Below are 15,426 nucleotides of genomic sequence, written 5' to 3'. Positions count from 1 at the left end.
CATAGTGTCGACTGTTATTTTCAAACTAAACCACTTAGGCAAAAGTAGAAAGAGGAGTGTATGGGTGGATTCTGAGTCAGAATTTCTGACAAACCTCTGGTAAGTAGAGAAAAAAAATTCAGCTTATTGTAATTTCTACTGCTTAAATTGTTGTTGCAGGTGACGCGTGGCTGGACGGCCTGCTGCGGACGGCCGGCTCGTAACAAAACCTGGACCCCAAGTACGTTTAGGACTCGATTCATTCTCCTACTCCTCGTAATGTCCCATTTTGTCTGGCAATAAACACTGAACAACTATGCGTTAAAAATAGCTTTATTAGCTCATGTAAAGGTGTATTTTCGTAAATTGTTGACAGAAATATTTGCGAGTAAATTCACAACTAAATCTGAAATTTGCAGCCACTGTGTTTTTTTTTAAACCAAAAATTAAAGACTGATGACATTTTTTGGTCAGTATTTATTTGAATAAAAAGTGCGTTTTTTTTTTAGCTAGCAATACAGAACCCCCCACCCCCCCAACAAAGGCAGAATAAATGATGTGCTTATTTACATTTAGCTACCAGCATAAATGTCGATCCAAGCTACAATCTCCAGGATGACTCGTAGCCAATTCAAGACTGTTCGTGCTTTCAAACTTTCGGCGCTTTTCAGTGTACAAGGGCAATCGGGCTTTAAGTGGTGGACTTCCTTTCCCACTCCTGCAACGACAAAGCACGATTGAATTCAATCTAAATTCTGATGTCATTGCAACAAATTCTTGCACGGGCTCACTTTGGCTTTCTGCAGCACTTTGCCTTTAGTGGCCATGATGGACGCCGGTCTGTTCTTAAGTGCGCTGGCTGAATTGACGGGAGATGCCGGATCGGCGCCGGCGGGACCGCCGGATGCTTGACAGGGCGAGGACGGGGGCTGCGTCACCGTTTTCATCTGAGGGCGAGCAAAAAAAAAAAAAAAAGTGAGCTAACTTGTGTTTACCGACTTCTTCAGGTTGATGGCGGCTGACCGTGGACGTGTCCGGAAGGTTGCTGTCCAGCGTGGTCCCCAGCGTGAAGGGCCCGGCCTCCACCTTCTTCAGGCTTTCCTTGACTTCCATCAGCCGTAGCTCCACCTCCACACGCCTCCGCTCCGCTTCCCGACTGGCCTCCTCGATCTGCTTCAGCCGAGCCTCCAGTGAGCTTTGCTGTTTGGCATCTGAAATCAACGTGCAGGAGCCCACTCAGGCAAGCAGATTTGTTTTGGGGGGGCAAAAGAGTTGGACAATAATTTACCTTGACAGGTGCTGAGCTCCTCTTTGGTTTCCCTCCGTTCTTTCTTGAGGCCGGCCAGGCTGCTCCTGACCTCGTCGCGCTCTCGCTCCAGTCGCTCGCGCTCGTCGCTGTAGCGCACCAAGTCCGCCTCGGTGCGTTTCTTGCCCAGCTTCCCCTCGACGGCACCGGAGCAACCTGGAAAGCAGCAACCCAAGTCAGCACTTTTTATTACTATTTTTTCCAAGCATTGATTTACATTTTTGATTAATTTTTTATGTGTTTTATTATTAATTCAAAAGTGATCGTTTTTATGCTATACCTTTAGCATCTAGTTTGAAGAGGAGGAATTTTTTATGGTAGGTAGGTGTTCCTAAAATTGTGACCATGTGTGCTGATGTAGGAGAGGCAGCTCACCACATGAGGGAGCCAACCAAGTTTTTTTTTGTCCCTTCCTCGATGGAAAACCCGAGTACTACGTCACCCCTCACCTGTGCTGAAGGCTTTAGGTCGTGGTGGTTGAGGACTGAGAGGAAAGCCAGAGGTCAAAGTTTTCTGGACCCCCGAGGAGCTCAGCGTCCTCTTAGGGGGCTCTTGGCTTTGCGGCAGGGCTTTGGAATTTGGCGGAGCTTGCCGTTGTGTGGGAGTGGTGGGAGTCGTGCAATGCTCTTCCTCTGTTTTGGCCGACTCGTTTAAATTAGATGCTGCGTCGGGTTCTGCCGGGTTGTTTGGATTGACCTGGAATGGAAGCGCCAGAGTTTCTTGCCAGCCTTTTAACATCAAATCAAACAACAGCTACTTTGAGGTACGAGGTTACCTCATTTAGTTTCAAAGGCTCTTTGCGTTCTTCTGAGGGCTCAGGGGATTCTCCTGATGTTTCCTTTCCACCACCTGCCACCGTATGCAGAAAAGACCGCACCGGCACCAGGTCGAGGTACACCCGATTTTCAGGCTCCTCATCTTGAGCCGCCAAGTCCTTATGTGCGTCCTTTGCGGACATTTCACGGTGCTCTTCAATGTCCTTTTCATCACTCAGTGGAAGACAGCCAGCAACAATATCCTGAAAAAAAAAAAGAAAAGTAACATTTTCCGTGGGTTTTTTTTTTTTTTTTCTTCTTCTTTCTTAACACACCTCCGGATCAGCGATTGAGGCTACGTCGTCGTACAGATCATCCGGGTTCTGCTGGGCAGAGGGCAGGGCGTCAATGTAGTTGTTTGGCTCGGAGAAGCGCCTCTGCATCAAGCTGGAGCCGCAAAGAAACATTTGAAATCTTAGCACGCTGACTTTTTTTTTTGCTTTAATATTTTTGTCTTGTCCTACTAAAATGAAGTCTTTGCTGCGTTGACGATACTGGTGATCCTCTCGGCGTTGACGTAGTCGTAGGTTAGCTCCTCCGGGTCTGTCTTGCTCCCCGTCTGGGACAGTAAGAGGCCCAGCCAGTGGCCCATGACGGCTGACGTTTTGGCCTGGAAAACATTTTGCATTTAGGTTCTTACTCCCTGAAGATTCAGGCGTGGCCAAAAAGTGGGATTCATGCTTGTCGAAATATGTCCGAAGAAGCTTAGACATGAAATACTTTTGTTGATCCTCAAATATGCAGCAGGGAGAAACTGGAGGGCTTTTTCCATGACTAAATCCCACGACATCCCCACCCTCCACCAGACACACACACACACACACATGGACCACCCTTACTCCAGTAAGGACCGTGTTTACTTCATGTAACCATGCACCGGCGTCTTATAAAAATGCTGACTTTTTTTTTTTTTCACTCCGGACGTTTTTCTTCATCCTGGACCTGTTTTCAGCGCAAGTGAGCTCACCTCCCAAACCACGTGAGCACTCAAATATCGATCAAGTTATCCAGCATACTGAGTTTTTTTTCTACAGCGGTTCCAAGTACCTCCAGGGTCGCCAGCTGCATGCCGCTCATTTCGATCCGGAAGGAGTAGAGGCGTTCCGGGCTGGGGTCCGGCCAAACCTGGCAGCCCTCGAGCCTCACGGCAGGTTGGCTCACTTTGTTCTTGTTCTTGTCCTGGTAGAACCACAGCTGACCGTTCTTGACCAGGCACCAGCACGTCCGCCACTGGCTGTTCACCAGCACGTTGAGGTAGCCTGACCGAAGATGGTCCAATGAGTTTTGCAGCAGGACCTCCAAATTTATGGCCAACTCACCGGAAGTTTCGACGCATTTCTCGGCGCTCTCCAACGACGAGACTTTTTTCTTTCCGATGTTCATCAGGTTGCTGAACTTCAAACCTGCGCTGTATTTTTTCTTCACTGGAAGTGGACGAGGACGCTCAGCAGGCCGCACTTGCCTTTGTTTACATTTTAGCCCGAAAGCTTACCATCCCTCTCGGGCGTCTCGGCGTGGCCGTCGGTGCTGCTGCCGCTTTCCGAAGCCGCCGAGTGTCGCTCGCCGACCTCCCCCTGTCGAAACCCCAGCGTAAGTTTTGAGTGGAAGAAATCTTCTCATTTCCTATTTCTCACCTTAGTGCAAATGAGCCTCGGCGAGTCAGAGACAGGATGCTGCAAGTCGCCGTTTTCAACCGGCTTGGGACTGATCTCCTGGATCACCTGGTGAGCAAAACATTTTCCCTCAAATCCAGCAAGTTGTTGAGAGCAAAAGCTCACCTTGAGCCACTGCTCCGTCTGCTCCTTGCTCTGCAGCCCCAGCACGATGGCCTCGCCGCCCACGGGGACGATCTTCAGCTTGTGCTCCTTCCTCTTGAGCTGCTTCTCCTTGTAGGTGACGCTGCAGCCCAGCAGGCTCACGTCCAACAGGGGCGTCTGCTCCTTGGAGCTCTTGTAGCACTGAAAGCAACAACAGGTACATTTCACTTCTCCAATTCAAGCATCCGATTTAAATCGGGATGGAATTACCAGGAGTCGGTGCTCCTTGATGACGCACAGTTGCTTGGCCCACTGGCCCAGCCACTTTTTCCTCCACAGGAAGGCACAAATGCGCGCATCTTTCATCAACTCGATGGACGCCTCGGCCGACGGCCACTGGTGCTGCGCCGACAGCGACTTCCCCCTGGTGGCCGCTTCGTCCTCGTCGTAGGACTCGTACGAGCTGCTGACGGCCTCGCCGTCGTCTAGTGAAGCCGAGAGCGACCCGGCGATGACTACGCGGTAAGTCGGAAAGACAAACGGGTAGCTATCGCTGACTGTTACCGTTGGCGGTTTCTTCATAAGGCTGAGCCTCCTCGTAGTAACTCTCGGAAGCTTCTGAGCAGGTCGCCGTCTGGGCGAGCGGTAGGGGAAAAGGTTCTCGAGTCACCGCGCTCTGTTGGATCAGAAGACAAACGTTATATGTTTTAGACATTTGAAACTTGCTTTTTATATTGGCGATGGGTCCAAAAGAGATGGTGGGTGGGATCCAATGACATTACTGAAAAGCCGCCTGAAGATTAAAGCAAAGTACTTCGATGATCTATACACCAAAAGGTATTTTAACTATTCCATCGAGCACCGGAACAAATCCGGTGGCTTGGGCAAAGTAAACTTGGCAGAATTCTGCAAGTTCAACGAAGAAGGATTTTTTTTTCCTTTTCTTTCTGATTCTGATCAAACGTCTGATGTTAAATCTTCCACTTTCTCAGCCTCCCTCCCGAGGCACGTACATTCCGCGGCAAGATCACAGAAATTCGAGACGGAGCAGATGAGGAGAGGAGCCCGAGGGAGGGAGGTTAGTGCAAAAGTAGGAAGCGTCTACAAATGTATTTTAATGTCGAAAAAAAAAATGGTCATAAAACATACATAGCAATGTACACAATGAAGCCGCCGCTAAAGTTTTACCGTCACTTCAAATTGGAGATTTTCACATTTGACCTGACAGGAATATCTGCTGGGTTTGTTTCTACTGTAAATCAGGCAGGAGTCAAAGCATCTGTTATGAATTAAAACAAGGCGGCCTGCTGCCACGCCCCCTATATTCCAAGACATTGACAGCATGCAAACATGCTTTACTTTCACTTCAGCCCTGGTGTTTCATTTGACATAGACAGCGACTGGCTCCAGCCAAAGTAACAAAAGCAAGCAGCGGGGGAGAGTGATCGGGGTGTGGCGGAGGGGCTCAGAAAAAAATACGCAAAGGCCCAGCAACATGGAAAATCCCCGGTTCCCATGCCAAGAATCTGCTGAAGCAAAAACACTCCAAATCTAGGAGGGTGTTTTGGAAGAATTTTCTAACATTTGCTTTTTCTTAAAAAATAAAAAATCAGGTTCAATGAAAATAAATATTCTCATTAACTCTTTGCCAGTCAAGGAGAATATTTAATTTGAAAAAAATAAAACCAGACCAGAAGAATTTTTTAACATTTGCTTTTTTTTTTTTTTTTAAATCAGGTTCAATGAAATTAAATATTCTCATTAACTGTTAGCCAGTCGATGAGAATATTTAATATAAAAAAAATAAAACCAGACCAAAATATGTACAAGTCTAAAATAAGCTGTTATTTTATTTTATCACCAATTAAAGAATTTGAGTCTACATACGTGTAGAGAAGGGGTAGCTCCATCGCGTGGTCAGATAATATTACGAATAAAATCCCGACCTAGCCAATCAAACCTACTCACCCGAGTGCAGCCCTCTGCGGTCGTCTGCTTTCATTCCCCCCGGGGTGTCACCACCAAAGCGCCGCGGTCGCTATCTATAGCCCAACTCTATTTTCAGACCGTGCAGAGTCGACCCAATGGAACTCTTCAAACGTTTGTTTACCAGTCACGTGTCGTGGAGAGATGGATACATTTCAACCGGAGTGACACGGTTTCCGTTGTGAGAAACAAAGACCCGTTTCAGCGAGATTATGGACATGCCCGAGGGTTTGGCATCATCCAGTCGAGAGAAGAATGCGACCTTTGATCTGACGGGTCGAGTGAGGGTGAAGGTGGAAGACAGCTGGTTCGTTTTGGAGAGGGCCTTCCTAGCGAGGCACAGCAACTACTTCCGGGCGCTCTTTCAGTCGGGCATGCTGGAAAGTAAACAAGAGGAGCTCCACCTTAAAGGAGGGCTGCACGCAAGAGGCTTCGTCATCGCTCTTGCCGTCTGCAAAGGGGAGATTCCCACCCTGGCCGATCCGGACGAGCTGGTTGACGCCGTGGAGTGCGCCGCCTTCCTGCAGGTGCCAACTTTAACTGGGCACCTTTGCGATATCGTGGATTCGGATACCTGCCTCCTGCTCTACCAGGCCGCCCACATCTATGGTCTGGAGAAACTCTTTCATAGCGCCGCTCTTTTCCTCTGCGATGCATTCGAAGACCTGAGGGAAACGGCGGTGGCGACGCTCCCTGAAGATCTGCTGCGGTATTCTCAGTCCTTATCCCCCGTGTCTTACGTCGCAATCGGTACCCATACCCCTTCCACGGAACTGCTCCACGACACCTTCCGAGTCGTGTGCTACCTCGACGAGAAAGAAGAAGAGTGGAAGCATCTTACGCATCTCCCGACCATCTGCAGTACGTCCTTATGTGGCGTGGCCGTGCTGGACAACCGCCTGTACATCGTCGGGGGAGTTTACGGTTATAACAAAGAAACCGTCGACGCCGCCTTCTGCTTTGACCCCGAGTCAGGGCTTTGGACCTCTCTTCCAGGACCTCAGAAACCCAGACATGACTTCACCTTGCTGGGGCACGAGGGACGACTCTATGCCGTCGGAGGAGAGTACCAGAAAAAGAACATCGCCACAGCAGAACGTTATGACCCCCAAAAAGCGGAGTGGACGTTCATACGACAAGCTCCGAAGCCGGTAGCGTCGGCCGCCTGCGCCGTGGCCAGGCGTCGGATGTTTGTTTGCTTCTGGAAGCCTCCCGATACCACGGATATTTACGAGTACGCGGCGCTGGATGACGAGTGGAAGCTCACCACCACCTTGATCAGACCTCAGAGTTACGGCCACTGCATGGTGGCCCACAGGGACAACTTGTACGTGATGCGCAACGGGCCCTGCGACGACTTTCTCCGCTGTCTCATGGACTGCTACAACCTCACCACAGCCCAGTGGACAGCCATGCCGGGACACTACATCAACAGCAAGGGGGCGCTGTTCACCGCCGCCGTAAAAGGGGACTCGGCCCTCACGGTGAAACGGATGCTAACGCTGGAGTACGCCATCGACGCGCAGGGATGGAAGCCTCGAAGGCAGATGAAGGGTTTTCCAAAAGGCGGATCGTTACGAACGTGTTTACTTAGGCTTCCCAAGACAGGACCGGACTTCCCCCAGGTGAATGCACAAGGGAAGCAAAAGGAAATGCCTTTGAAAGACGGAACGGAACCACCGGTAGATGATATGCTGGAGGTCTAACTTTTCTTGGAACTGGGATACACGAAGACTGTTGTGACTGAGACTCCAATTCCAGTACCGTTTCAGTCCCAAAACTATTTGACATGGTGTAGTCACTTACTGTTCTGGGCGGTGGCAGATTCGGAAGGCTCTTCTGTGGAACGGGCGCATGTTTGGATGCTTTTCCATTGACCGGGAGGTTTGCTGCATCTTCTGCAATGCAAAATTTGAAAGTAAACAAACAGCCAATGGATCCATAACTGCTCTTTTCACCGTCGTGGGATGTCCAGACGTTCCACACCAGAGGGTGGATACCCGGACTCAAATCCGATGAGACCTGATCTGATCGAGGCGGTTTCGGATGACTTTTGGCCAGATTTTGCTGACCTAGATTTCTTTCGAATCAACCAAGCGATGCCTCGTAAGGGTCGCTCTTACTGTATTCTGTCAAATGTGCAAACTAAGACCATGAGACAGTATGCACTCCTTCTCGAGTTGCTGCTCCGTTGAGGTTGTCCAACTGGGTCAGACGTTACAGCGGACATGAGTTATTGCACCTCGTGCTCGCCGGGACGCAATTCAGGGGAAAAGCGGAGAGGCGAGCTGGAGTCACAGACCACCCCAATACCCCCCAACCCAACCCCACCGCCATTTCCTGTCTGTTTCTTCATAGCGCCTCGCCATCTGTAGCTGCCTTGTTTTGTTTGGACGACAAGAAAGAATTCCGTTTGAGACTCTTTTTCTCCTCCTGTGTTGTTCTTGAGTTTTGTTTCGAAGACGAGTTGATTGCGATTTCATCGTCGAAGGGTGTTTTTTGTTGTCCTGAAGGAAAATGACACCTGATTAAATTCCAAATGTTTACCTTTCTCCTGGTTTTCCTTGTTACCGACGACAACTTTGTTCATGTAGATGTACTCCTCATCGGCACCTGTGTGAAAGCCACAAAAAAATCAGAGCATAACTAAATATCTATAGACTTTGAAATAAGAAAAAAAAAGTCTAAGAATAAATAATTAATGTAGTCATTTTATTTATAAAAAAAAAAGGTTTTCTAAATGAATTAATTATCGCCGACCATCAAAAGAAAGCTTTAGGCGTTACACCGCTTTGATATTGATATCTTGAGCGGAAAGTAAACAAAAAAAAAAAATCAAAAGTTTCTACCGCGCTATTTATAACATGCTCAAAGGAAGCGAGCGTCCTCGGTGGATGAATGCGGCTTTGGAATAATCATACAGCCGAGAGCCAGGAGAGGAAGTGCTGAGGAACAAATCCAAGACCTGAACATGGAAAGGGAAGACTCTTCCAGTGTGTCGCTGTGACTTTTTCAACCCAAAATTCATCGTGAACCTCACGGGACATTGCACTTTTCATCGAGAGGGCCGTACTAGATTTAAGATTTGATTCATGATGGGCTTTTTATAAGCCTTCCTCCGAGAGGCTCATTTGGTATTAAATATCGATGGGAAAAAAACCAACTAAAAGGTCTTTTACACAATGATCATGTAATCTTTCAAATAATAATCTTGCTAATTATATAAAAGGCGTGACTGGATGTGGTGAGTGACGTGGGTGCCGGCGAATCAAAGTTGGGAGGGGATCAGCGTGAGCACAAAGAGAACCTTTGACTAATCTTCTTCTGAACTTGCAATTTGTCATGTAGCAAATTTACGCCGCTCGCTTAACCGCAAACCATTCAAACTTGTTACGCAACGTGCGGTGGGTTCTCCATTTAATTTCCCACAAATTCACCCAACGTTGTGAGTCAGCACTTGGCTATCGGACAAAGCCTCCGCGCACTTATTTTGCTATCTGCCTAAGCGCCGTGTAATTCTGACACTCTCACAGGCCCTGACCATCAGATACACTCCAGCCGACTGAAAGCTTGTTTGCAAAATTACCCCGGCATTTAATTGGGGAACATTTGCCAAAATGTTTATTTTCCCTCTTCGGGGCTCTGACGCTGAAAACACAAAACTGCTGGTGGGCCGATCTTATTTATGGTGACTGGAAGACTCTCCGTGCGAATATTTCAGCGTGTATTGTTTCAACGTGTTCTCACGAGGGAAATCGGACGAGTGTTGACACCAGAGGCTTCTTTGCTTGAAGAGCTGCAAACGTCATATCGGATTTTATTTCTTAATTCTACCCAGCAACAAGCCTCCTGAACATGTTTTTTCTTTTTTTTTTACTGGTACCGTTGGACGCAGTGTAGGACTGGAGTAGGTCGGAAAGCAATCCCTTGTGGATGGTGGCGTTCCCGCTCAGGGTCTCTTTGTCTAGGATGAGCAGGAAGTGGTGGAGCTCCATGAGGAGCTGGTCCAGCACTGCAAACACAAAGAATGAAAATAAAGCAGTCAGGGAGGATTTGTCTGTTAACGCTCGGACTTCACGCCAGCGTTTAGCATGGGAGAGAACCACTTTGCAGCCCTGACGTTCCTCCCACGCGGGACCTTCGGGGTCACGCCGTGTGGGGAGCTCTTTGTGTGTGTGTCTGCTTGGCTTCGTGAAAAGCATCCCGAGGATGAAAGACGTTCTTAAAGGAGAAGGTGGAGCAGATATTTGGACTGTTCTTTTTAGACCTCCCCGTCCTAATGAGCAAATATCCTGCTAAACATTTGTCTCTTGAAAGTGAAGGCAAAGGCGGGAGAGAAAATTGCGACATCCATAAATAAACCAAGCCCGCAGTCAGCCGAGGTCTCGGCTTCCAAAGAAGAACCTCAAAGGACAGACGCCGACCGCTAACCCAGCCTTCAAAGTGTCAATACGGGAAGACAAGGTGTCCAATGCTGAGCTTCGCATGTTGCAGATGATGAAAGGAGCTCCCTCCCTTCTCCGCTCCCCTCCCCAACCCTTTTTTTTAATGACTCCTGCTCACGCTGGGTCAACTTTTCCCGAGGGGCCCCGTGTGAGGAGCAAAATACTGGAAGAGCCTTTCACAACAGGGTAGCACAAAATTGCCCCGACAGAAGTCAGAAACATTTCAGGCTCGTTTCGAAAGCCCATCATCGAACGTGAAGAGCACCCAATTTTGATTTTTGCTTTCCCACTGCTTCCACTTGTTTGTTTGCAGAAGTTGACTCAGATGAACTTTTGGGTGCAAGGAGGGAGGGAGGCGGGCCTGGGAAACCGAGTCAGCTGACAGGACACGGCGCTCTGCAGTCGCCGTTTCTACTCCGCCTCAAGTTGCGTTTCCTGTTTTGATTCATTCACAGAATTCAATCAATAACTCTATTGCTATTGATTTGCCTTCTCCTCCTGGATAATTGGATCAATTATGATCCAATACATAAATAATGTTCCTAATTCATTGAATTCATGTCATCATGCTTTATAGTGTCTTGCAAGTAAAGTGCTTTTTGTGTAATTCAGGGCAAAAACTGTTTTGTCAGTGATGCAATGTTTTTGCCGTTTGTCAAGAATACGATTTGAATTAAGCAACAAAATTGGGGAAGGCGGGTTGTTGTCGTTAAAGTCTGCGCAGTGATGCAACAAAGTGAGACGATATGTAAGATGTTTGGACGCCTTTTGGACACTTCCAAAATGTCCTCTAGGGATGAATCACACTTTGTATTTTGGGATGCGGCACGGCGCACATGTGGAAAATAGCAGCAGATGTGCTCACACGGCTCTTTTCACATCTGGCCTTGCCACACTGCCCCTTTTTTTAAAATTTTTTTAAATCCTGTCCACGCTGCGTCTGTTTTCATTTATCAGTTTGGCCTTTCTGTAGGATTTTGTAGGAAACTGCAATGCACTCCCAAAAGATGCTTTTAATTGCGTGTCATGTCATCATGTGCTCAGGGTTTTGAGGAATAATCAGAAATCGGTAAGAATTTGTGTTTTATTTACAGCGTGTTTTTGTTTTTTCTCTCACACAACTTGTGTCGTCTGCCAAGGAAACAAACGGGAAACAGGCACAAGAAGTTGAAGTGAAACGAGACGCTGGCTCTGAACACCTTTTGCCATCAATGTGCTTGTTTGTATCGTTCCATAGAAGAAGTTGTTTAATTTGACTCATGCTGGTGCCCCGAGAGAAACTTTGTTCTTGTCTGGCTTGAAAAACTGGCCTGTGGAAAGTTAAACACTTCTTTGACCTCCATTGTTCGCGGGCCATAAATGCTTTTAATATGCAATCAACGTAATAAATCAGCATTTGTTGGAGAAGCGTGGCAAAATAGTTTGCAAACGCCGCCCGTGTAAAATGAACATCTGCAGCTAAGACATGGTGATTACAATAAGCCGCAAGTCCAAAGTAGCATGCAAATCTTCTCGCAAATAAGTAGCATTGTAATTCCAGTGTAGTTGTTCCAAATCAAGTGGCTCCGACTCAACTTCTATCCCGCTGTGTTTTTTTTTTCTTCCCTTCTCAGTCTAACTCTTGCTCGCTGTGTCACTTGATGCAATCTTTGGACACTTCATTAGGTACCCGTGCGGGTAGTGAAAGGGTTACCACTACTTCTTTTATAGGTTGTTTGGACCGGTAGCAGCCGCTGGCAAATAAAAACTAACTAGCAAGGTACGGCGTCTTCAAAAGAACCCGATGCCAAACAACACCACACACGGCTTCTGTTGCCAGTAAACTGGCAGGAGCGGGTCTTTGGGGGCCCGCGGGGGGCCACCGCCACCCGCTGCCAGGTAGCGAGCGGGAAGTCCGTTTTTCCTTTTCATCATTTTTACAGGCCGCTCCAGCTTCCTTAAATTACCTGTGAATCATGCCCCCCCCCCCCCCCCCCCCCGCCCCCTTCCCTCCCTTAGTTGCCATACTTTCAAGTGAAGCTTAATTCTTTGGCCTACTTTGCTGAGCTTAGTTACTGTCACATTTGAAGGCTTAAACTTCAAGTTTCTAAAGTAGCTGCGGCGCATTGAGGAAGTCACATCGAGGCCACGCTAAATTGAGTTATTCGCTGAACGTGGAAAAGCACGGCACTCATCACTATTCATTAATTCCCCGCTGTTAAAAAGTGGCCATCCTCCTAAAATAACATCCGTGTTGCAGGTGGATGTGGAAGCAGATGAGGTCGTTTCTCTTCTGCACTGAAACCAGCAGCTCTTGAGAAGCAACACACCATCCCTTGTCTCAAACAATGGCCGGCCTTGTCATCCCACCACCTGCCGTCCTCCCCTCGGAATGTTTGCCAGGTTTCCCTGACCGTGACAACCCCCCGCCCCCTCCCCGTCCCACCCGGAACCAACTGCCTGCTTCTCCCGCTGAGATCCGATTCAGGGTCCTGCTACTCCCGTCCGTCTTCAATTTCAGACATGACACAATCCAAAGCGCACGTTGCTTTTCCTGCCCTTGACGTGACCTCACGTCACTTTTGGCTGTTTGCTAACGTTAAGGCTACTTCACCTTCTTGAATGGCATCAGGTGTACTTATAAATTCAGTCTGAATTTATTAAGGTGTGCCTCAGGGGTCCGTACTCAGCCCTATGCTTTTTCTTACTGACTTACAGTTTATCAGTATTTTAGTCACCAGCAGATGGAAATAGAAAAACGATTTATGGATAGCCTTTTGGATTTTCGAAGAATATTCGGTGTAAAGCAGGCAAACGATTTTGATTATTAAAAAAAAAAGACCATAAATGCTCATATTAAATAATCCAATGTCGCTGGGAGGACTGAATGCCCCATTAATGAAATGACATGAAAGACATGAAAAAACATGAAGTTGCCATCTTCTAACACTGCTCCATTGACACGCACAACAAGCGAGTGGGAGCAAACACAGACGGAGCGACACTTGTTTCTTTCAAAGCCTTCTGCTTCCAGTCCAGTTTGACTGCTGGACATTGTTCTTGACAAATAGAAGGCGAGAAGGGAAACCAGTTCATCAATGGAAAAACAACTCCATCACCGCAAAATAATTTCAGCTGTTATGTGTACAATTAGATTTTTCCCATCACTCCAATCGGGAAGTGAAGTCGAAAAAAAAGTGGCTGCGGCCGTGCTCATCCCAAATGGACAAATAATAACCACCGGAATGTGAGGAATGCCTTGAGAACAATGTCAGCGCTATCGGAATTGATTTTGCTCACAGTGCAAACAACTTTTAGACAAGATTGACTTTCAGATGAAAAAGATTCTCTGTAAATGTGTGCTAGAGAAAAGTGACGGGTTTGAAAATGCAGAAACGTCACCAGCCGTCTTCTTTATCCTCTGCAAAAAACGTCTCATATCACTGCTGTACTGAGAAATCTGGAAAGGAGCTGAGCATATATGTGCAGTGTATCTCCTTCTGCCCCCTGGTGGCCAACAATGCAGAGAAACCGTAACCCCAATGTGGACCGCGCTTAAAATCAGTTTGACGTGCATGACGTGAGTTTCGGCATCTGTCCACTTCATCAACTTTCCTCGTCCCTTACCTTTGTGCTTGTCCATTCCCCCTTGTCCCGAGGTGTCCCGCTCCACTCATACAAGCCGACTGTCCCTAAAGTCTTCAGACAAGAGTGACGGACCCCGGAAAACACCTTACTGACTCGGGTAGCGGCAGCCGGCTCTCCACGTCCTCTCCTACTCTGTGCGTTGTGGTGAGTGGCGCTCGCTTCCTTCTCCCTGCCTGCAGCATCCACACACACACACACACACACACACACACACACACACACACACACCAAAACCACTCGGAAACTCCCCTTTCGAGTTAAAGTCCAAGTATGCCTCATGAGAAAATAGAGATGAGCTTGACTTGGTACTTGCACGATTTTCAAAAGCACAAATTTGTGCAGTGGATTTCAAAAAGTCTACACACCCCTGTTGTGATGTCATAATAATTACAAAATAGACCAGGATGAAGTATTTCAAAATGTTCCCACTTATTGTGAGTTTGTTTTAGTGGGTGGGGTGTAACAGAAAAACGATTTGAATCGGCAAATCGGGTTTGATTGAAGCGACCTACAGCAAAGCGGGGTCCGTTTTGTCTTTGGTCCCTTTTTGAATCATCTTCTGAGCTTTGTTATGCTACAGCCGCATTCCTCTCATTCTTCCTCCCGCTCGCTGCTCTCCCACGGGCTCCCTGTAAGGTTCACAACTTTGCACATGTTAAAAAGGAAAAAAAAGAAGTCCCGGCAGCACGGTTGAATATGAACGTTGTGTTCGTCTAATATTATTCCACTATAAACCCAAGAAGTGCTTATAATAAAAATCGAGTCATTTTTCCGATGACTTTAAAGCCGCCGATTTAACGTAATGGAAAGTAAACATTCATGTAGACGGTGGCAAAATAAGACGAGGATAAAGAATATATGTCCGTGACGTTGTTTGTCAAAACTAGCAAACGATTCGTCATCTCAGCGTGTGAGCTCCAAGCAGAGGGTGGTCTAAGCCCTTCACGCCCCCTCTCGCGTCTCATCCACGGCAGACAAAGTGTCTTGTTAATAATCCAGCTAGGGGAATTCCTGGAGTGCAACAGACCTTCTGGAAGAGCTCAAGCTGCTTGGGTGGCGTTGAGTCTCAGGAGATCTTTTTTTTTTTTTTTTAAATACAGACCATGATTTACAATTACTTGTTAGTTTGTCCACGAAGGAGCAAAAAAAAAAAGTGCATCTTTTAAGAAGGTTCAGCCTTTTTCTTCCTGCTCGCGACAGTCACATAAAGAGCATTCCTCTCCAGTGAATCACAGGTCAGAGGTCACTGAATCAACTCCAAATTGAACCCTCGTCAATTCTTGGGCCTCCGCCAAGTTGGTGGAAAAGAAAAGACCCTCCTAACCCTGCCGCCTCCTCAGCCTTTCATTTGGACATTTTCATCTAATCTGGTGCCTGGGCTGACTGTTACGTCTGGGAATTTCCAACGTCAAGTGAGTCGGCTTCTTTTGGCCGCCTCCACGTTGTTTGGGGAACAGGGAGAGCAAAAGCGCACAGGCAAACACCTTGTGGAGATGCGACGAGCGTGCGGT

At 47.6% G+C, this 15,426-nt stretch overlaps 2 protein-coding genes and 1 long non-coding RNA gene across 3 annotated transcripts; 2 read left to right on the top strand and 1 right to left on the bottom strand.

The window, feature by feature from the left end:
* Positions 1–296: 296 nt before the first annotated feature.
* On the bottom strand, positions 297–14,253 carry afap1l2 (actin filament associated protein 1-like 2). Its single transcript, XM_061264493.1, has 19 exons — positions 13,895–14,253; positions 9,727–9,855; positions 8,391–8,456; positions 7,650–7,741; positions 4,422–4,533; positions 4,128–4,342; positions 3,879–4,058; positions 3,735–3,821; positions 3,593–3,674; positions 3,420–3,524; positions 3,148–3,359; positions 2,565–2,710; positions 2,376–2,487; positions 2,061–2,303; positions 1,735–1,981; positions 1,268–1,441; positions 1,003–1,190; positions 771–926; positions 297–697 (listed from the first exon to the last, which is right to left on the bottom strand). Exons 1-19 carry the CDS (start codon positions 13,908–13,910, stop codon positions 671–673), a joined length of 2,589 nt encoding a protein of 862 aa, XP_061120477.1. The 5' UTR covers positions 13,911–14,253; the 3' UTR covers positions 297–670.
* Positions 5,827–8,394, top strand: LOC133142878 (kelch repeat and BTB domain-containing protein 13). Its single transcript, XM_061264494.1, has one exon. The coding sequence runs from the start codon at positions 6,056–6,058 to the stop codon at positions 7,547–7,549; it is 1,494 nt and encodes a 497-aa protein (XP_061120478.1). The 5' UTR covers positions 5,827–6,055; the 3' UTR covers positions 7,550–8,394.
* LOC133142879 (uncharacterized) lies at positions 9,851–14,254 on the top strand. The gene is made up of 2 exons (XR_009710292.1): positions 9,851–11,357; positions 12,528–14,254. It is a non-coding gene; the product is annotated as an uncharacterized LOC133142879 (long non-coding RNA).
* Positions 14,255–15,426: the final 1,172 nt, after the last annotated feature.

This window comes from Syngnathus typhle, linkage group LG18 (genome assembly GCF_033458585.1).
Source record: "Syngnathus typhle isolate RoL2023-S1 ecotype Sweden linkage group LG18, RoL_Styp_1.0, whole genome shotgun sequence".
Taxonomy (NCBI): domain Eukaryota; kingdom Metazoa; phylum Chordata; class Actinopteri; order Syngnathiformes; family Syngnathidae; genus Syngnathus; species Syngnathus typhle.
This window is presented reverse-complemented; position numbering and strand designations above follow the sequence as displayed.

Coding starts and splice junctions, on each gene's coding strand:
- LOC133142878 (XM_061264494.1), top strand. CDS start 6,056: ATGGACATGCCCGAGGGTTTGGCATCATCCAGTCGAGAGAAGAATGCG.
- afap1l2 (XM_061264493.1), bottom strand. Junction 3,675..3,734: donor CGAGGCTCATTTGCACTAAG/GTGAGAAATAGG, acceptor GGGTTTCGACAG/GGGGAGGTCGGCGAGCGACA. Junction 2,711..3,147: donor TGCAGCTGGCGACCCTGGAG/GTACTTGGAACC, acceptor AATGTTTTCCAG/GCCAAAACGTCAGCCGTCAT.